We start from the raw sequence: 22,162 nt of genomic DNA on the forward strand, positions 1-22,162 counted from the left end.
CTGTTGGCCACATAACACTTATGTAGTTCTTTCCTGCCAGATCAAATGAACCTTCATAGTTTTTTTTTTGAGTCTACATGGGGAAAATGCAGCACTGTGATTAAATAACCATTTACCTGTACACTTCTCAAAACTAATTATAATCGTTAATAACTGTGAACTTTAACACAAAAGCTGGCAAAAAAAGAAAAAAAAAAGAAAAACAAGCTGACTTTGATCAATATGCTTATCAGTACTGCTCCATAACTAAATGAACATGAATCAGACTATAACTACATTTGTGTATTTTACATGTTGCAGGTTAATTTTTCTTTCGGATGCAACGCTGCCTGCTTTTAAAGGGCATATTTTCCACGTCTTCTGGCTTATCTACAGTGTTAAAACAAACTATTATCACCTTAGACGTCAGCCAAAGTAAAAAAAAAAAAAGCCAACTTGGGTTAGTTAGTTACTTCAAATTTTTTTTATTTATGTTATTATTTTTTTCAGCAACCATCAGTCACATAATAGTTTCCAGTTGACCTTAAATGGTCACATACTCCGTGTTATCCACTGTAACTGTTTCAAAAGTAGAAGTTTTAGCGCCACAAGGATTGAGCGATCCACCACTACTTCTCAGATCGCTGGTTTTGTTTAGGAAATGCCTCCAAAAAAAGTATTGTTGGTTGTGAGTTGACCTTTTCCAACTAAAGACACAGCAATCTTAGGTCAGTTTCTGCATTTTTATTTGCCAGAAATGCAGTCCTGAAAATGTTTGAATTTGTTCACCTCACGGACAACAGTTTTATTCACAGTACAAAGTTGGCTTTGCAGGGAGACTATGGCTGTGTTCGAAACCGCCTACTACATACTACATACTGCATACTCATCGATCAGACAGTATGCAGAGCGTTTACCCACAATGCATTTTGCTCCTACACGAGCTGAAATGAGCCGGCCTGAAGCTGATTTCGGCTCGGGCTATAAACTCTGTAAATATATAACTTTAGCAACATTTGAAACATTTTCAGGCGAGAAAGTAGTCGTTTAGACCCCCAAGGTGTTGAAAATCTGACAAAATACCGGCTACTTTCGGCGCTACTAAAGCTAGCCGCAGTGAGTAACGCACTTCCGGTTATTTTCACAAAATAAAATACCCGTTGCCTTTTATCACAGGGAAAGCCATTACGATACAATTGGTGCTTTTGTTTTGAAAACAGGAAATGAACCTACCCTCATTGTAGCTAGCTTGAAACTGCTGTTTTGACAGGAAATGATGATCGGCGACGTCAACTTACGTTGCATATTGGGTAGTTTGAGTATGAGTAGTAACCTCATGATGAATACTCAACATTTTGGCAAATCTAGTATGCATCCGGGAACTTAAAAAGGTTAGTTAGTATGAGTAGTAGGAGTAGTAGGAGAAGTATGTGGTTTCGAACACAGCCTAAGGCTAAAAGTCTAGGCTGTACCAACACTGAAAGGGCAGGAGTCTGAGCCTTAAACGGTCAGTAAAGCTGTTCAAATGTCTGTGTTGGCAGTAGATGTAGGAATGGATTTTAGTACAAACATCATGGGTACAGTGAATGAAAAGGCAGCTAAGAGGGCTAACAATACTTAGTGTTTATACATTTGTTCAATGGGCAACCAAAAACATCCATTTGTTGCATCTAGAACTGCTTAGAATCACAGAGTTTTTTTTTAAAAGGAACCGTAGTGTGCAGTTACCACCCCCAACACACTTCTGATGCTATGCTAAAAGAAAAGCAAGTTGTAACTTAGCCTCAGGTAACAATGGAGGAGTGTGAAAGCATTACTACCATTGTCAGCTCCTGGTGCAAGATGTTTTCAGCCCCAATTGGCATTTTACTACACTTCCCATATCTGCAATTGTTAACACAGGAGTACATAGAATAATATATATACAGCGAGGAACTGAAAGATGACATAAAAGAGATGCTGTAATCTTTGTTGTGGCAGTTCACTGTGCTGCTTACTTTCATATTCTGAATCGGATTCTGGCTTGAACATGTACGGCTGAATTTGGGTTGTTGTCATACTCCGAAAATTAGCATGTTTGTCAAAATTGTTTGTAGTACATGTTCACAAGTCACGAACACCTTCTCCCATGTAAGAAATACTTACAAATGATTTCAGATTATGATGGGCGATCATAATGATCATTATGATGTTCTGGGAGAGGCCAGACCTGAATGGTGCTGCCTGACCTTGGAAGGGTCAGTCCTGAGATATACGGTACTCGGAGGTTTAGAGAGACTTTCCTTATAGAAGTGATATTAGGAAGATAACACCTAAAGACATGTGCGTTGTTTCACACGTACTTTAGAGTATAATTAGGACCTGGCTTCTTTGTTTGAGGTCTTACCTCTGATGCATGCGAGCTGTAAGACCCTGTGAATAAAGAATATTCTCATTGATTCCAGCCTCATCTACTTTGACTCTTGGTCCTGATGACGACAGGACGGCTGCCCAGGAAACCCTCCTTACAATGGGTGTTAAGATAATCTAGAGACACCCAAGGTTAAGAATGAAATGACTTGGAATTATCACGCCATGGCCACTGTTAATGCTCTTTGCACTTGAACCAAGTAAAGAGAAAAAAATCCCCCTAAAAAATTTACACCAGTGAATGTGCTCATCAGTGTAAATGTATCAAGTTTTTTCCATATCATCCAGTCCACAAAATGTTTTAATGTCTTTTTTTTTTAAAGCAGATATTTCAAATTTAAAAACATTTTATAATCAGGATGTCTCAGAACATGATCAAACACATATATACTGAATTTTGAATTTGGTTAAGACTGAGTAAACAACAAGTAAATATCTAATAGTTCAGTGATTTTGATAAAGATTAGGATATTCTTCATTAAAATCTTACCAAAATAAACAAGATCAAGCTTTAGAGGAAAAAAAAAAAAAATCACTGCTTTCCACTAATCTTGTTCAGTAGTAGTAGTATTGATTGCTATTTTATACAAATAGCAGTCAAGCATTTTGCTCTTTAAAGCATTAAAAATGGCAATAATTAAAAATGACTCAAGAATGAAACAAGGTTCGAAGAAGTGGATACAAACCCCTGCATTATTCTGCAACAGTAATGTTTTTGATCAAATATTCTTTTCAAAATCTCATATTGAATTTATACCATATACTGGACATGACCTAACCATAGTCTAACCTTAATTCTTACAACTTGCAAGCAGAGTAAACTTCATTGTGGATACAGTGAGGAAGATGCAGTTCCCAACATTAAATGGCTGTAGGTAAGCCAGTTCAGGCAAACAGTGATACCAAATCAATAGAGAGGCTACACATATTAACACTCGTCTGGACAGAACAATTCAGAGAAAGACTTTGATGTGCACCTCCACCACTTTAGAAAAAAGGGCTGAATGAACCCTGAAAAGCTGGCCTGAAAATAAATGGCCTTCATATAAATCACTGCAAAACCTTTGCCTTGGCTCACATGCATTAAGTGGCTCTGAATTTTCCTTTTTTTCTGACGTGAAAAAACATCATTATTTTAATTGTATAACTGATCCCTCATAATAGTCAAATGGTTATTCTTTAAAAAGAATAAAAATGTCAGCAATGGTGATATTCTGTCAGCCATATTCTGTGTGTGGGTATGCTCATGTGAAGGCTGGGACCAAAGGGGTGGCACCAGGGGCGTGGCTACGGGAGGAACAAGTCCTGCCCCCCTGAGAAATGCCCTGTCCATCCAAAGAACACTGGCCAGAGAAAAAGGCCACGATTTATTATCTCTGTTTGTGTCTTGTATTGATAGAATAAATGCAGGTGGTGATTTTAAAAAAGCATATATCTGCAAAGTTTATAGCTTTATTTATTTTTTTGTTATCGTGTTTCCCCCCCCTCCGTAACCTTAACCCCTTGCTGCTGACAAAAAAAGGCGATTTTCACATTTTCGGATGTTTTTGTTGTATATAATGATCTGAAATGTAAACTTAATGAAGGTAATAAAAAGCTGGAGTTGGCTGGATGTCTTGCTCCAAGTATCTACTTGAATTTAAACTCTCAATGGAGAATGTGGAGCATGTTAAACAAAAGCTAATGTAAGCGTTGTAATGGTGCGTTTGCATGCATCATACAAGTTCTACATTTCTTTACAAAAAAAACCCAAACAAACAAAACTTTATAAAAAAATTCCACACTGTTAACAAAATTGACGGTCATGATTTATGCTAGTGTGACCATATTTTCATTACCGAATTGAATTATTACCATTATTATTATTATTATGCTTGCAGTTGTAGTAGTGGTTTTCCACCGATTTTTTCAGGTATTGTTTTCTGCCCCCCCCAGGTGAGATAACTGCCCACCCACACATGCCATTCTGGTCACACCTCTGGGTGGCACCGGTCAAAGTGAGGTCGGGGCGAGGGGATGGAGACCTGCACAAAGACACAAACACTCATTGAAACTCATTTATAGTCAGACTTAAGCAGGTAGGAAGGCTAAAGAAATCCTTCTTCTGTTCAGAGTGATTAACAACGTGCACTGGGTCTCTTCCATGAAGCCAATGATGCAGCTCTGCAATATGCTGCAAGAAAGCTATGATGACATAGACTTTAGAACATTTTGCTGGGGTTAGAAAACAACTGGTAAAGATGTGTAAAAAAGTAATGATGATGACAGACACATTGCATTCCACAGAAGGTTTAGGAAGTGAGGGAGGTGGAACTCACTGGGATCAGGCTGGGACTCGAGGCCAACTCGCCGCCTCAGCAGGATTCTCTGCAGCTCCTCGTCGCGATCGTGAGAAGGTGATGCAGCGTGTGGTCGAGGTGCGGCTCGATTGAAATTCTCCTGAATAGATCATAAAAACAAAAGGACAAATACAGCCAGCGTCATAAGGAATATGACGACATAGTTTCAAACACAGCTTGTAATATTGGCTTTGTATTTATGCTGCTACTTTTCATTCGGCAAACTGAAGCGGATGTATCATAGACTTAACAGCAGGAACAGAAAATCTGCTCATTTAACATTCAGCTTACATATTTAGCATGTGGATTTTAATTAAGCCTCTTTAAATATTGCAGAAGTACTTTTTCTCTGAGGTAAAATATTCATCTACCTTTTTCTTAGATTTATTAGATAAACTCTAGTGTGAATACATAAGTGTACAGTGAGGAAAGCAAAGTCTCTCCTGAAATGAAAGAAAACAGAAAGTTCAACTAGTAAAGCACGGCTTGTAAGTCCCATTACCATGATTCCTTTAAGTTCGTGAATGGCAGAATTAGAGGGCAGCCTCTCCATCTGATAAAAGGAAAATAGGAGGAGAAAATGGGTTTTGTAAATAAACAGCAGTCTGACACATTATACTTTTTTCCTCATTCAGCACTTAAAGGATAAACTGCACCTCTCACCACAAAGACGTTACATTGTGGTCAAAGCATGAGGATGTATGCTTTCTACAAGAAGCAAATGTGTTAACACACAATCATTTTGAGTCATGTCAATTTGTCCATCCTCATTATTTATAATTACCTTGTAGAGCAGGTCCTAATGCTATCTAATTTGCCAGAGTTTTTGAGGCGGGGGAACGAGCAGACTAAAAGATGTCTTGACCATATGACATGTTTTATCAAAACAAGAAGCTCTTAGATAATCCCACACACGGATGGCTTTAAGAGCACTGAACAATATATGCTTAACAGTGTACAAGAAATTCACTCAGCCTTCAGAACAATTGATGTCTGCTGCTGGTGGTTTTCTTTAGGTGATTCACAATCAACAATCACACACCCATTATGCATCCAAGGCACCCCGCTTCCGTGCCTGTTTTCAGTGTTTCGTATTTCCTGCAGTTTGTAAAGGCAGGTTATCTCAGGTTCTTTTCTTAAAATACGGAGACACTATGATTCAATTAGTTCTACAGTACTACATCCAGGTCAGCCAATGAGAATTATATCATATGTTGACGTGTCAATTCTAGGATTGCATTTATTGCTCAACTAGTGACCAGAAACTGAAAAACTTATTTACCAGTCATTAAACACAGTTGACCAGTTTAACAACAGGGGGACACGGTGTAAGGCCATTCCTCTATGTTATCCCAGCTTGTCTCCTGGGAGCTGGTAGTAATTATTACAAATGTAACTTGAGTTTTGTGAGTACATTGTACCCTCAGAGCACTGAGGGAAAACATGCTGTTACTGGCAATGAAATTTCCTTGTTCTCATGGGTGAATCTAGAGTTAAAACTACCCACAGATACATACTAATTTAGTTGGAATATGGTTAATTCACTGGTATCACTATGAAAAAAAGATAAAACCACAATAAGAAATCATGAAATTCCTGTAACAGGTACCTGTTTGTTTTTACTTAACGACACCGTTTTCATTTACAGAGGTACAAATTCAGCTCTTTATTTTAAGTTTAAGCAACTTTTCAGGAGTATCTGGAAACTTTTTCTCTTACCAAAAATGTCAAGTGACAATGCAGTGTACTGTTATAAGACCTGACAAGTATAAGAATGCTTTTTAAAATTTTTATTTAAATTTCTTATTAGATTTTTTGTGATTTGCTGTTTTCTGAAGGATTTAATGTGTAAAGAATATGTGTAAAACCAATATATGTGCAAGGCAATCACATTTTTTTTACTACTGCAAGTTTGCAGAGAACCGTTTGAAAGCTGAAAACTTCTAAGACTTTGACGTGAAATTTGCAAAAACTGAACAAACACTTCTAAGTGAAGAACTTATTTCCATGTTAGTCTAAAACAGAACTGAGGAGCTAACTTAGGCTTCATCTGTGAGACAGAGATGATAATATCAAGGTAATAACTTCCGTCTCAATCTCTGATGAATAATACAACAGTGATGGACACGTTGCTGTTGTAATGTTGTGTAATTCCTATTAGCAGTGATACAGAGAATTAAAGTAAATGTTTAGAAGACATTTCAGTATTTTTTTGTCGGAATCAACCTCAGCTTCAGTCTCCTCTGCTTCACAGCCTACACAGAGCAGAAAGAGAAATGATTATGATCGCATTTGTTGCATGATCCTAAATCATCTTTGGCAACTTTACAAACAAAGCATAAGCTTAACATTTTTCCCAATAGTTTATATTTCAAGATTGTCAATAAAGTGACAAGGGTTAAGGACCAATAATGCAATGTGTAAAGGTAGATAAAAAAAAAAGAAAAAGTTTTTCAATTGTATTTTATTAGTCCAATGACTTGTGTCCAGTAACCTCTACTACCACTTACTTTTTTGATTTTCAGTGACAAAAAGAGAAGGCAATGTTTTCAAGAAAATATATAAGTTATTTGTAGTCAGTGTTTTATAATGATCACACAGCTGATTTTGTAAATAATTTATAAATCTGATTAGAAATAAACATAAAAATGAGAATAGAAAATCTTAATCAGCCCATAAATCGCAGTCATTGTATTTTTAGTCAATTCCAAAAAGCAAGTCCTGCACCTTCACCTCAAAAGAAGAATATATTCAATCTTGGAAGCAGACTGGCATGCTCTTGATCCATACAAATCTAATAGGACTGCCCCTACTAACTGGACTGCCTGCAAACCAATCCAGTGAAATTGTCCTTTCTTCCGTTTTTTGGATTATTGCTTTGCACTTTTCCACTTCTGTAGTTTGTGGCCACTCTAGCCTTCTGTTATCAGCTTTAAAATAAAGCTTGTGTCTGCCTGCCTTGGTGGCTGCCTTTTGATATTTTAAGGAGCTAACTGTGACAACTGCTATGGAATTAGATGTCCATCCATCCATCCATCCATCCATGCATTTTCGTCCGCTTATCCGAGGTTGGGTCCCAGAGACAACAGGTCCAGGAGAGAAACCTAGACATCCCTCTTCCTAGTGCCACTCTCCACCTCCTCCTGGGGGATCCCGAGGCGTTCCCAGGCCAGAAGGGAGATATAGTCACTCCAGCTAGTCCTGGGTCTGCCCCTGAACCTCCTCCCAGTAGGACGTACCTGAAAAACCTCCAAAGAACCAGATGCCACCTCAGCTGAATCCTTTTGATGTAGAGGAGCAGCGGCTCGATTCTAAGCTCCCTCGGGATGGCTGAGCTCATCACCCGATCTCTAAAGCTGAGCCAAGACTCCCTCAGAAGGAAACCCATTTCAGCCGCTTGTATCCGCGATCTCGTTCTTTTGGTCACTATCCAGATATCTTAACCTTAGATGAGGGTTGGAACAAAGATGGACCAGTAAATCGAAAAGACCTTCTTCACCACGATGGACCAGAGTAGTGCCATCATTACTGCTTTCAAAGCCCCAATCCGTCTGTCCATCTGTCACTCCAACCTGCCATCACTCGTGAACAAGATACGCAATGACTTAAACTCCTCCGCCTGAGGCAAGGACTCATCCCCAACCAGGAGAGAGCATTCCAACTTTTTTTTTGGTTGAGAACCATGGTCTCAGATTTTGAAAGGTTGACCTTGATCATGGCAGCTTCACACTCAGCTACGAACCGCCCCAGTGCGCACTGAAGGTCTTGGCTTGAAGAAGCCAGCAGTACCACATCATCTGCAAAAAGCAGAGATGTAATCCTGAGGCTCCTAAACCAGATGCCCTCCTCTCCACGACTATGCCTTGAGATCCTGTCCATGAAAACCACAAACAGGATCGGTGACAGCCCTGGGGAGTCCCATACGCACTGTAAACAAGTTTGACTTAGTACCAAGAATGCAGACACAGCTCTTGCTTTGGGTATACAGGGACTGAATAGCTTTTAAAAGTGACTCTGGTACCCCATACTCCCTCAACACCCCCACCAAATCCCTCAGGGAATACGGTCGTAAGCCTTCTCCAAGTCTACAAAACACATGTAGACTGGATGGTCAAACTCCCATGATCCCCATAGTAACTCTGCCAGGGTAAAGATCTGGTCCACTGTTCCATGACCTGTGCGAAAGCCTCCTGAACCCGAGATTCTATAATCGGTTAGAGCTTCCTCTCGAACACCCTTGAGTAAACTGAGTAGTGTGATCCCCCTGTAGTTGGAGTACACTCTCCTGTCCTCTTTCTTAAAAATGGGAACCACCTCCGTAGGCGATTTAGATGAGTAAAGCTTTGATAAACGGGATTTCATTATTAAAACATTTGGTATTCAATGTGAGGATGACCGTCTTCCTAGGGCACAATCTGATGGCATTGTTTTTGTCACCCTCATAGCGAGAAGAATAATTTTACTTAATTGGAAGCAGGCTGCTCCACCCTCCTACAAACATTGGGTTAGAGATACGCTACAACTCTTGAAGCTAGAAAAGATTAGACTGGCTCTACGACATCCTAATAATAATTTCAGCAGGTTATGGCAACCTTTTATTACATACCTGCTTGGACAAGTATAACATTTTGATATGTCATGTATATATTGTCATTCATCATTACTGAAAACCACATGAATTTTCTCTCACACAGCTTTACTTTGTCTTCATTTCTTTAACTAATATTTTTTTTTTTTTCTGCTTGTCCCCTTGGGATGGGGGGGTGTTCATATATTTCTGTATTTCTGTATGTCTTCTGTATCATTTTAAATGGTGAAAACCAATAGATATAGTGGAAAAAAAAAAAAAAAAAAAACCCCAACAGCATGGATCATGTCAGTATAATACACATATAGGAAGATGGTTGAAGTTACCTGTCTCCTTGTCCTGACTGGTGACTGGTTGACTGATCGAAGTTTAACCCCCTTCTTTATCCTTTGCATCATTTCCTCCACAGCCTGTTGCCTGACATTTGCTTCTGTCGGTGACAAAAAGAGTCAAGGACAAGTCAAGTCAAATAAAGTCAAATTTATTTGTATAGCATATTTCATGTGCAAAACAATTCAAAGTGCTTTACATAAAATAAAAGCATTGCAGCAGGGAGTGGAAGAAGCATTACAAATACGTAAAAGAATATAAAGAGAAACAAATTAAATAATTTAAATGATTAAAACAAGCAACAGTCTAGATAAGTTAAAAGATATTTCATGCATAGACACATGAGAACAGAAATGTTTTTAACCTGGATTTAAAAATGTCTCCATTTGGTGAAAGTTTAATCTCCACTGGCAGTTTGTTCCACTTGTTTGCAGCATAACAGCTAAAGGCTGCTTCTCCATGTTTAGTCTGGACTCTGGACTGGACCAGCTGACCTGAGTCCTTGGATCTAAGAGCTCTGCTGGGTTTATATTCTCTGAACAGATCACAGATTGTAAACCATCAGCAGGCTTTTAAAATCTATTCTGTGACTGACTGGAAGCCAGAGTAAAGATTTTAAAGCTCCTGTGATGTGTTCAGATCTCTTAGTCCGGGTTAAAACTCCAGCAGCAGCGTTCTGGATAAGCTGCAGATGTTTTTTTTTTTTTTTTAAGTTTTTTTTTTTGGCTTTTTATGCCTTCAATGAGAGGACAGCTGGAGAGAGACAGGAAGCAGGGGGCAGAGAGAGGGGAAAGACACGCAGCACAGGGCCGCTCGGTGTGGGAGTTGAACTGGGGCCAGCTGCAGCGAGGACTGTAGCCTCTGTACATGGGGCGGCCGCTTAACCCACTACGCCACCGACCGCCCCGAGCTGCAGATGTTTAATGCTCTTTTTGGGAAGTCCAGTTAAAAGAGCATCACAGTAATGGAGTCTACTGGAGAAATGATGGACGCCATCAGGTCTGAAACACTCCCTACAGTTCCAAAAGATATTAAAGTTATCAATGAACTTAATCCCATGGGCGATGCATGAACCATGTGTTTAGGCCAGTCTGCTGAAAAGTTCAATTCCATTCCCCAAGTAGAAGAAGAGATATATTTCATCACCAAGCATGAAACTTTAATTATCTTCTTCAACAGACATCAAATTTTAACTGGATATTTGGGCATCAAAATAATAGCTTTAATAATTTCACAAAACTAAAATTCATTACAGTGTAAAAGTGTAAAAATGACACAATCTGCTGAGCAATTTGACGATTTACACAAGAGCTGTTGCTTCAATATCTTGTATTTATAAACATATTTAAGGCTAAAAACTGAAAGTCTAATAAAAATTTAGCCCATGTGGAGCATGTAATCTTTACTATGGCTAGAAATTTTGCAGTATTCAAAGTTTAGAGCTTTTGTGGTGTGTGAGGTTATCAAAATTATTCCTAATGACTCGATGTAAGAGAACACTCAGCATTCAGCAATTTCTTGTCCAAAAGTTTTCAAGGAGAGTTTCAAAACCATGAGAACAAAAAATAAAATTCTGCAATGATGTGGCCCATTCTCACAGAAATGTGAATAATACATTTTCTATCAGAGAATATTCAATGGCATATACAATGGAACGTTTGTTACAAAGATGTCTCTGAAAGTGTCTCACAAAAAAACTGTTTTGTGCTTAAGAAATAGTCAAATATTTTCCTCCAATGCTTAAAAGGAAACTATTATTCAGGTGTCGGAGTAGGAGATCCTTGGGTGGCACCTATTCAGTCCTGTATTTAATTCCAACAAATACTATCTGCGCAGTGCCCAATTCAGGCCTTGCATATTCAATAACTATTGAATAAAATGAGAATGCAGCATAACCTGTTCAGTCAACATGGACATCCTACCTGCTCCAACAAGTCAAGGCTTCCCTTTTGTTTACGCAAATTGAAGAATTTAACATCTTGAGCTAACAGGCCAAAGTTGCAGATTTTGAGTATGACAGTCTCATAAATCCTTGGTTGTATTTGTCCATTGGAGTTTGATTTACAAAGAGAAAAGGTTAAAATGATGAAATCTTAAAGGCAAAATAAGAAGACCAGTTATGACAAACTGGAATCCACTAAATAAAGAAGCCCTGAGAAAAATAGAATACAAAATGAACATGCATTGCATCCAGGAAAAAAAAGATATGCTATCGTTTGAATTTGAAGTGAATAAAAACTGACAGAAATGGCTTTTAATGCAGCATTTCTTTTACAGCAAAAGAAAGATAAATGAGCTGAATAGAATAAAAGAAAATGGTTTATTAAAAATGAATATTCAGAAATGAAAGATAATAGTCTCAAATTTAAGAACAATAACAGTTTTCCTCTCTAGCATTGTTGGCACGAGTTTGAACAAACCACACATTTTTGCTCAAGTTGATATCGCTCTCTAATGACTTGACTTTTTCCTGTATTTTCTTCCCTCTCCTTGGACCTTGTCTTTTCTTCAATTTCGTACTTAATATCACCTTTAACAATCAAAAGTTGTTCAGTTACAAAACAGGCTGAAAAACACAAATTTTGAACGGAATCATTTTGTGCTAACACAATTAGCTCACAACAAAAGATGCAGTCATTTGTCAAGAAGGTGTAGTCTGAATGCTGAATAGTGAATCATCTGACAAGGAAGTGAATAGTTAGTTAATGAAGAAGCAGAGGAAATATTTAGAGTTTGAAAAGAGGGAAGAAAAAAGTACTTTGATAATGCATAAAATTCTAGGCGAAGGTTTATCCATGTTTCTGCTTATACTCTGATTATACTCTTAGGGGACAGATGTAATTCTAAGCATTTTGTTTCTTACTATCTGCCTTCATGTATTCAATTTACAGTCATGTAAAAAAGAAAACAGCCTCTTCCAGGTCTTAAAATCAGTTTTAAAAAGTTGGTATGAGGTGTTTGTGCGGAAGCAGTGAGCGATAAACTAAGTGCACCACATGATTCGATAACTTTTATCCCTCCCTCATATTGTTGTGGAGGAATTTTGGTCCACTCTTCTTTAAAATGTTGCTTCAGTTTGTTGAGATTTGCAGCATACATTTATGCACACCACAGCATTTTAATTAGGTTGAGGTCTGGACTTTGACCGGACCATTTGTGACATAGTGATTCTTTTTGTTTTCTTTTTCTATTCTGTTGTAAATTTGCTGGTGTGCTTGGTATCCTTTGACTGTTGTGTGACCCAAATTCTGGGGAGCTTCAGCTGTTGGACAGATGGTTTTGGTAAACAGAAGGGTTCAAGGTGGACTCAAAGGGCCTCATGCAAGAAGCGTTCGTACGCACAGATTTGTTCTTAAATCGTCCGTACGAGTGATTTAAGAGAATTTGCGCATTCACCCATCTTTTCGTATTTTACGTTTTCTTTCAGGTACGAACAGAATTTACGAGTGATCCAGAGCTGCCGTAGGAGTTTCCTAAAGTAGTCCGCTGTTATTCCAATCACGTTTGCTTGACTAATGGATTGTATATTTAATTACTTTGAAGAAAACATAAATAAATATGCTGACATTATTCTGTTTGACTTAAAATATGCACTGATCGAAGGTTCATTTGAATCTGTATATAACGGGAAGTGTAACCAGCGGCTGACTTGCTACTTTTGGATGCCTTAGCGCGTCAGGCTCTTGGAAGAGACCTTGTGGGGACAGACGAAGGGCTGAGATTCCACATACTATACTCAAAACCTTGCACAAACACTAGTGAAAAGCTCTCACATAAACTAGTGAAAACATTTACCTCTTATATAACCTACTCAAAAGCTCTCATACACACTACTGAAAAGCTTTCATATATACTAGTAAAAACCTCTCATATACATATGTCAAACCTCTCATACACATATGTCAAACCTCTCATACACATATGTCAAACCTCTCATACACATATGTCAAACCTCTCATACACATATGTCAAATCTCTCATACACATATGTCAAACCTCTCATACACATATGTCAAACCTCTCATACACATATGTCAAATCTCTCATACACATATGAGGACTGTGCTGCTACAAATATGCAGCTTAATTGCTAGAGCCACAACTCCAGAGAGAAACACGCCGATCAAACCCTATTCCACCACGCGTCCAGGTCCTCACCACCCTTGGATTTTTGGCCACTGGAACCTTTCAGAGGGAGATTGGAGACAGATCGGGGGTGTCCCAGTCCTCTGTGAGTCGTGCGCTCCCCTTGGTCATCAAAGCTCTCATCAGTTTATCACCCATGGTACATCAAATTCCCATACACCACTGTCCAACAAGTACAAATTAAGAGGGACTTTCATGCCGTGGCTGGACTGCCAATCATAATTGGAGCACGAGACACATATACGCATCAAAGCACCCGTGCCGTTGTGGAGCGCACTGCTGAAGGCCAGGTGGGTGTGTCTCCATACAGCGGGGGGCAAAATAGCCCAGAGAAGGCATGCCAGATTTGCTCAATATTGCCATGAACGATGGTCTCCTACTACCTGAACCAGCCCAGGCAGACCAGAAGGTGTGGTGCCAGAAGACCCCCCTCATGGACCACCCCATCAAAGTGCCATCATGATGAGGCAACAACTGATTGCACGGCTTTAGTTGCAGTCATCGAGCGCCTGGCCATGGCGAGACGTTATTTTTTTTAAGCCATTTTCATATCAAACCATTAATTTTTTTATTTCGCTGACATGGTATTAACAGCACTCGTAATTGCTTCCCATTTCTTCACTTTAGCAGGTCCCGTCCACTGCTGACACTGCTAAAGTGACAGATTTTCCTTTTTGGATCTCTGAAAGCAGAACTTTAATCTCAGAGCCCGTATTCTCATGACTCAACACTTCCTGGCACAGGAGCGAGGAAGCACAGCCTTATATGGTATCATTTTGGGCGTGGAGTATGCAAATCTACTATCCTCGTGCACGTGAACTTAAGATACGCACAGGTGGCATTCATCATTTACGCAGGTCGTTTACACACTTTTTCCAAAGTTAAGAGCGCTTGTTGAATCTGACGTGGCGTGTTCGTACGAGACCTTCGCACGAAAAAAGTGAGAGAAATTTAGAATAAAAATACGAAAATGTTCTTGCATGAGGCCCATTGGGCCTCGTTCATGGCAATATTGCGCCAATCTGGCATGCCTTCTCTGGGCTATTTTGCCCCCCGCTGTATGGAGACAAACCCACCTGGCCTTCAGCTCAGTGCGCTCCACAACAGCACGGGTTTTTTGATGCGTATATGTGTGCAGTCTATTGCTCCGATTATGATCGGCAGTCCAGCCACGGCATGAAAGTCCCTTTTAATTTGTACTTGTTGGACAGCGGTGTATGGGAATCTGATGTACCATGGGTGATAAACTGATGAGAGTTTTGATGACCAAGGGGAGCGCACGACTCACAGAGGACTGGGACACCCCCGATCTGTCTCCAGTCTCCCTCTGAAAGGTTCCAGTGGCCAAAAATCCAAAGATGGGCGTGTGGTGGAATTGGGTTTGATCGGCGTGTTTCTCTCTGGAGTTGTGGCTCTAGCAATTAAGCTGCATATTTGTAGCAGCACAGTCCTTGGCAATCTAAATCGCGATCTCAGCCATTCGTCTGTCTCCACACGCTTAAGTCAGCCGCTGGTTACGCTTCCCGTTATATACAGATTCAAATTAACCTTCGATTAGTGCATATTTTAAGTAAAACAGAATAATGTCAGCATCATTGTTGGGTATAATGTATATATTTATTTATGTTTTCTTCAAAGTAATTAAATATACAATCCATTAGTCAAGCAAACTTGATTTGAATAACAGCGGACTATTTTACAAACTCCTACGACAGGTCTGGATCACTCGTAAATTCTGTTCGTACCTGAAAGAAAACGTAAAATATGAAAAGATTGGTGAATGCGCAAATTCTCTTAAATCACTCGTACGGACGATTTAAGAACAAATCTGTGCGTACGAAGGCTTCTTGCATGAGGCCCAATGACTGCAAGGTGCCCAGGTTCTGTGGCTACAAAACAAGCCCAGATCATCAGCCCTCCACCACCGTGCTTGACAGCTGGTGTGAGGTGTTTGTGCTGATATGCTGTGTTTGGTTTCCTCCAGACGTGCTGCTGTGCATTATGAGCAAACATCTCCACTTTGGTCTGCTCTTTCCAAAGGACATTGTTCCAGAAGTCTTGTGGTTTGTTCAGATGCAGCTTTGTAAACCTGAGCTGTGCTGCCATGTTCTTTTTCTTTTACAGAGGAAAGGCTTTCTTCTGCAACCCTTCCAAACAAGCCATTTCCTCATTTGTTTTCTAACTCTTTAACAGATGCATTCTGTTTTACGGCGCTCCTGTAAATCCATAGCCTCTTACTCTTGAGGTTCAATGTACCCTAAAACCTGGTAGGGACCAGATGATTTTTTAATGTCCTGATAAATCTTGGACTTTAAACAGATTGAACTTTTCTTTTTCATAAACTGGCTTATTAGGCCAGGTTCCTATACAGTCAGTAAAAATGGCCACTTCAGTTTCAGTAAGACAAGTCCTGGAAATCAATAGGAGGAGGAGGCTCATACTCGTTGCCTTGACATGTTGTAAAAAAGAAAACCTAACAGATTTGATAAATATATGACTGTTAGTGCAGCCAGAAACACAATGCGCAACTTGTACATGTTAATGTGTGGTGTCACCTGGTGCCTTGGCAGAGTCCTGGTTCACTAATGGGATGTCATTACTGATGCCTTTTTTCTTCCTAATCACTGACAGCAGTCGGCTGTAGAGAAAAGAACAAATTAATCCGATGTTAGTTGGTTATTCTTTCATAGTATCCCAGATTAGATTTCTGGTATTGGTGACCTTAATCAGCCAGCTCTCTGGAAAAGAACAAAATTGAATTATATTATTGATGAATTAAAACGATAGCTTCTAAGCCATAACAGCCTTTCACGTGTGCCCTGTCAGTCAGCCATGTATCTACACCTGAGTTTGGTTTTCTTATCAGTCCTAATTTAGTACCTTGCTTTTTTGATTTTGTTTAGTTTTGCAGGTACAGTAAATTTTCAAAACTTTTCAAAAACTATAGGCAACCCAATAAAGGCATATACAAGTGTGAAAAGCCTAGTAGCGGTGTTGTACACAGCTCCGGTATTCTTAAACTTAGCTTCATCATCCTAATAAAAATAATTTTATGTAAAGCACTTTGAATTGTTTGTACATGAAATGTGCTATATAAATAAATTTGATTTGATTTTTTGATAATGATCCAATGCTAGCTACAGTAACCTGACCACCTCACATAAACCCCCCCATGACTTCGCTTCAGGGCCAACTGAGTGTGACTTAACCTGAGGGGGTTTGAAGCTGGAGCTGGGGCTGGAGGAGGAGGAGGCGGAGGTGGAGGCGCTGGATGTGGGGTTGGGTTGACAGCAGCCTGCAGCTTCTTTTGGAGCTCCTCGACTGGCCAGCCAAACACATTCAGTTACATCACAAACACACTATTAGTATCAAGAATATAACATGTTAATATAGTCATCGGCTAAATATCCCAGGCTGAGATAGCCATGAAGATAATCTCATGTTTACATTTGAGTCATATTGGGCCTTTAGGAATTGCTAAAATCGTCACACAGTGCTTCCCTACAGAAGGGAAGAAAAACTTCTTTTATCAAGAAAAACTGCATTAACAATCCATTTGTTTCATCAGTTTCACATCTGTTACCGCTTCACAATTTATCATAAGATTTGGGGAGACAAGAGGAAAAAATGTTTTATTGCTTGTTCCTCTATTAACATTTGTTGGATTTCTGACTGGTCTATTAGTTTGATTGCTGTTAGATTTATTGACATCTGCTGTACTCATGATTATGATCTGTATTCATATCTCATGTACTGACTGTATGAAGAGAGTGTGCCAGTTTCCAACATGCATTTCATTGCATATGTTCTGTGTGTGCTTAAACCATAAAGTAGTGCAGGCTACACTAAATGTTACAGAGGTGACCCAGGCCTGCAGGCAGAACCTTTAAAACCACAGCTCTAATGTATTAATCCATAGTGTGCAATGACCCGCCTTACAGGGAAATTTTGTATTTTTTCAGTTTTGTTGTGTAAAGTAATTACTATAAGTGAGTATCTCCGACAGTCACATGGACCATACACAGATGCGTAAAAATACACAATTTACCACTCACTCAAACTGCTAATAAAGTTTGCTTGTTCCATATATTTCTAGTTGGTGAAAGTTTGCTCCTCTGTTGTCTTTCTTGTGAGCAGCTTGGTTAGCTTGGTTAGTCAAAAAGCTTCTCCACACTGAGGGCACACTGATTGTTGTCTCCTGCCGGTAAGACACCAAATACTCAGAAGTACTCCTCACAACCCCACATCAAAAAAGGGAAAATAAGGCATGTATCCCTTTAAAGGGAATATGTGGAAAAATCACTTTTTTCTGTGAGAGCATATATTTAAGTGGCTGAAGTCACTACTAACAGAAAAAAATAAATAAAAATAATTACAACCCCTATATCTGAAAATGGGACACTCAGTAAGCCATTCAGATCTGTTCGGGAAACCTAAGTCGCACCCTTTTTATGCCAACCAAACTTTAACTGATGCTGCATTCCCTGTTTGTGGGAAGGGTGAGGGTGAAACTATTTTGCTCTTGCTTTTTGCTTTGCTATAAAAATAGAATATAATCATTGGTTAAGTATTTCACTTAATATCACAAACAAATGAGCTAATAATATTCCACAGGATTTGTTTAATGTTTTATATCCTGACAAGTAAATCTGACCTCTAATTTAGATTCTTTCATTTTTCAGTAGTTGGGCTCTCATACTATAATAACAAGCTTCAGAGGTTATTGAGAACTACAGATCTCAAAAGAGAAACTCCTGAGGTAGCGAGGGACAGAGTGGAGTTGAGTGGAACATATTGAAGGAGTAGACTGGCCCAAAATCTAAAAATTTACCACTGCACGAAAAATCACTGATTTTGCCTGCCAAGTCTCGCCTTAAATAGAAGTGTAAATTAATGGATGACAAAGAAGCTGCTGTCTCTCTGTATTATTTTGATCAAAACATGTTACAGACATTTAATTAAGACTCTAGAAAATGATGTCAGCTTATGATAAAAGAGCAGAATATGTCTCTTTTAAAGGTCTACATCCTCACCTGTAAACCGCAGATTCTTGACCTCTTGTTCAGCCTTTGAGTGTTTGATATTGCACTCATTCCTCTCTTCCTCCAAAAGCTCCAGTTTGCGCCTTAATGCCATTAGCTCCCTTTGATCCTCACAGTTCCTTAGCATTTCCTCCAACTGCTTTGTCTGAGGTTGGAGCAAACATAACACACACTTATTGTTACAAAATATTTGAGATACTTGTTTTTTTAGAGGAAGGATGTGTGCATCAACTTAAAATACATCGATTTAAAACTCAAAAGATGATGATGGCGACATGTAGAGCATATTAATCTCAAGCTGGATTTATTTCTTACTTCATTCAAAGGTATTAAAGAACAATTATAACAGAGAGACAACTGAATGAAATTATACGAGTAATAAAATGATAGTAAAAAGTCAAATATGAGATAACTATAATGACTACTGTAATGGTCTTCTGACTGGACTCCCCCAAAAGAGTCTCAAACAGCTGCAGCTCATTCAGAACGCTGCGACCCGAGTTTTAACCAGAACAAAGAGATCACATCACATCACCCCAGTTCTCAAGTCTTTACATTGGCTCCCGGTCAGATACAGAATAGATTTTAAAGTGCTGCTACTCGTCTACAAATCACAGAATGGTTTAGGTCCAGAATACATGAATGACATGCTAGCAGAGTATAAACCCAGCAGAGCTCTGAGATCTGCTGACTCAGGTCAGATAGTGGAGCCCAGAGTTCAGACTAGACACGGTAAAGCAGCTTTTAGCTGTTATGCTGCACACAACTGGAACAAACTACCAGCAGAACTGAAATCAGCCACAACTGTAAGCACTTTTAAATCCAGGTTAAAAACATTTCTCTTTCGGTGTGCTTATGGTTGAGTTTATATTTTTCTTTTTCCCCTCTTCTTTGATTGCTTTAATTTTTATTCTATTTTTTTTTCTCTTTAAATTGCTTGTTTTTATGCTGCTTTATGCTGTTCTTTTAAATGCCTTGTCTTTATGTAAAGCACATTGAGTTGCCTGTGGTATGAAATGCGCTATATAAATAAAGATGCCTTGCCTTGCCTTGCCTTGCCTATACAGTATGATAAAATGAATAAATAAAAATGTCTATTTCTCTACTTTCCTGTTAAATGATCAGCAGCATAGTGTTGGCTGTGTTCACTCATGTGGTGATAATGTCTATTAAATGGTATTGAGAAGCTGCCAGTTGATATCCAGTAATTTACTCCACAATACCAGTTCCTTAACCAGTGTTTTGATTTTTCCAAAAATGAAGGATATGGCTCACCTCCACTTGGGCATCAGGACAGATCAGTGATCCCAATTTGCTCGAACTGTTTTACATTTGTGCCAAAATAGGTGGAAGGGGGCTTGAGGCTATTTTGCTGATTTTAATTATTAATCTGTCAGATTATTGCCTGTAATATTTCACCAGGCATTTACTCTCTGTCAAAATTAAAAATCTTCTTTTCAGAAAGCAAAGCAATGTTATTGTAACATAATGAATTCCCCTCAATACTTTGTTTAATTTAGAGATTTATGGTGAAATGTTACTATGAAAGTTAAATAGCTTAAATAGTCTTTCCTTGAAAGACGTCCTGAGACTGGTAAACAAAAACCTAACTCTAATTTCCATATCTTTCTTCAAAAACCTCTTACCTTGCTCTCCCTCTTCCGTTATGGCTCTCAGATCTGACATTGAGTTTAACAAAGCAGATCAGCAAACATAGCAATGCAAGAAAAGTCTGAAACTGAAGCTAAACTCAAATGCATCCCTTGTGCAGCGCGAGCTAGCTTACAAAGATCAATAGGTGGATGACCGGTTGAAAAAAAAAAAAGAACTGAGTGCCAGTTTTTGTGACATCAGTTTTGTGTGGGACTGGGAGGATCAGGGCCGCTGACAGGTTTGGGAGGGCCCGGGAAAAAATTCTCTAAATGGCAATTTCACACGTTGCCATGTCTATACTGGCTTATTTTAAACAGAATAAGGTTAAACCAGAGCCGCATTACACTGGCTGTCATTCAGCTGACCGGGGATGATTCTCAAATCAATTCAACCTGATTGGCGTGCGTGCCTGAAACATTTGGACATATTTGCGGACTAATGCGCATGTTCCTTTTTTTTTTGTTTTTGTTTTTGGGCCCCCCCCATTCCTGGGCCCGGGACAAAATACCCGTTTGTCCCCCCCTATCGGCGGGCCTGGGGAGGATTGAGCGGGTTTGGTGGATAGAGGACACAGACTACCCAGACATGAGCTCAGTGTAGAGGAGAGGGACTCCGTGGTATCATTAACCTCAAGGGAGGTGTTGGAATGTGTTGGAGGTCGGAAGAGAGGAGGCAACAAGGGAGGAGAAGCGGGTGGGCGACAGGTTGAGGTTGCGGCGGAAGGAAACCAGAGGTGGAAGCAGAGGGTATTCTCGGGAGACTCACTCTGAATTGAATGAAATAGTGGTCAGAAAAGTGGTGGGTCCACAGGGCCTCTGTGGCACAGTTTGGAACAGAGTTCGGACTGTCAAGGTGGATATTCATATCACCGAGGATCATTATGGGACAGTCATGCTCAGGGATGGAAGAGAGCAAGGTGTCTAGTTCATCTAGAAAGTCACCGAGTCATGGTGGGTGATATACGACAAAGTAGAAAAAAAGTGCAGAGGTGGGTCCACAGGGCCTCTGTGGCACAGTTTCTTATGAAAATGAGATCTAGCTCTTTGCCAGCTTAATGAGTTGGAGAACTGCAGACCAGTTGTAGCTCAAATGAGTGTATTAATGTCAGAAAATCTGAAGAGTTCGGACTGTCAAGGTTGATATTCATATCACCAAGGACCATTATGGGACAGTCATGCTCAGGGATGGAGGAGAGCAAGGTGTCTAGTTCATCTAGAAAGTCACTGAGTTGTCATGGTGGGTGATATACGACAATCATGTAGAATTTGACCGGTGCAGTTACCAAGATGGCATGGTATTCAAAGGTGTTGTATTTAGCATGAGGAAGCAGTCGGTTGTATTTCCATTAGTTGGAAATGAGCTGGCCCGTTCCACCACCTCTCCCAGATGGACGAGAGGTGTGGGAGAATGTGCGGTTGGTCAAAAGTGCAGCCGGGGTAGCATTGTTTTCAGGCTTAATCCAGGTCTCAGTGAGAGCCAGGATTTCAAGTGAGAGGTGGTTGGCATAAGCCGCAATGAAGTCTGCTTTGTGTACTGCCGATTGGCAATTCCACAACCCCACAGACAAGGGAGTGTCACAGAGTAAAGTATGTTTTAGAGAGCGGAGGTTATTAAGGTTGCAGTGGCATTTGGTTGTGTGAAACCTTCTACGCGAGCTGGAGACAACAGGAATGGGA

The 22,162-nt window shown here is 39.6% G+C and overlaps 1 protein-coding gene across 1 annotated transcript in view; it reads right to left on the minus strand.

The window, feature by feature from the left end:
- Window positions 1–4,380: 4,380 nt before the first annotated feature.
- shtn1 (shootin 1) overlaps window positions 4,381–22,162 on the minus strand; it is a 71,099-nt gene continuing 53,317 nt past the window's right edge. Inside the window, exons 8-15 of the mRNA XM_075473093.1 lie at window positions 18,825–18,978; window positions 17,001–17,112; window positions 16,347–16,429; window positions 9,642–9,745; window positions 9,334–9,336; window positions 5,230–5,280; window positions 4,707–4,827; window positions 4,381–4,412 (exon numbers count right to left, since the gene is read on the minus strand). Of these exons, the coding sequence (XP_075329208.1) occupies window positions 4,381–4,412; window positions 4,707–4,827; window positions 5,230–5,280; window positions 9,334–9,336; window positions 9,642–9,745; window positions 16,347–16,429; window positions 17,001–17,112; window positions 18,825–18,978 (660 nt within the window). The remainder of the gene's footprint in view (window positions 4,413–4,706; window positions 4,828–5,229; window positions 5,281–9,333; window positions 9,337–9,641; window positions 9,746–16,346; window positions 16,430–17,000; window positions 17,113–18,824; window positions 18,979–22,162) is intronic.

This window comes from Odontesthes bonariensis, chromosome 2, assembly GCF_027942865.1.
Source record: "Odontesthes bonariensis isolate fOdoBon6 chromosome 2, fOdoBon6.hap1, whole genome shotgun sequence".
Taxonomy (NCBI): domain Eukaryota; kingdom Metazoa; phylum Chordata; class Actinopteri; order Atheriniformes; family Atherinopsidae; genus Odontesthes; species Odontesthes bonariensis.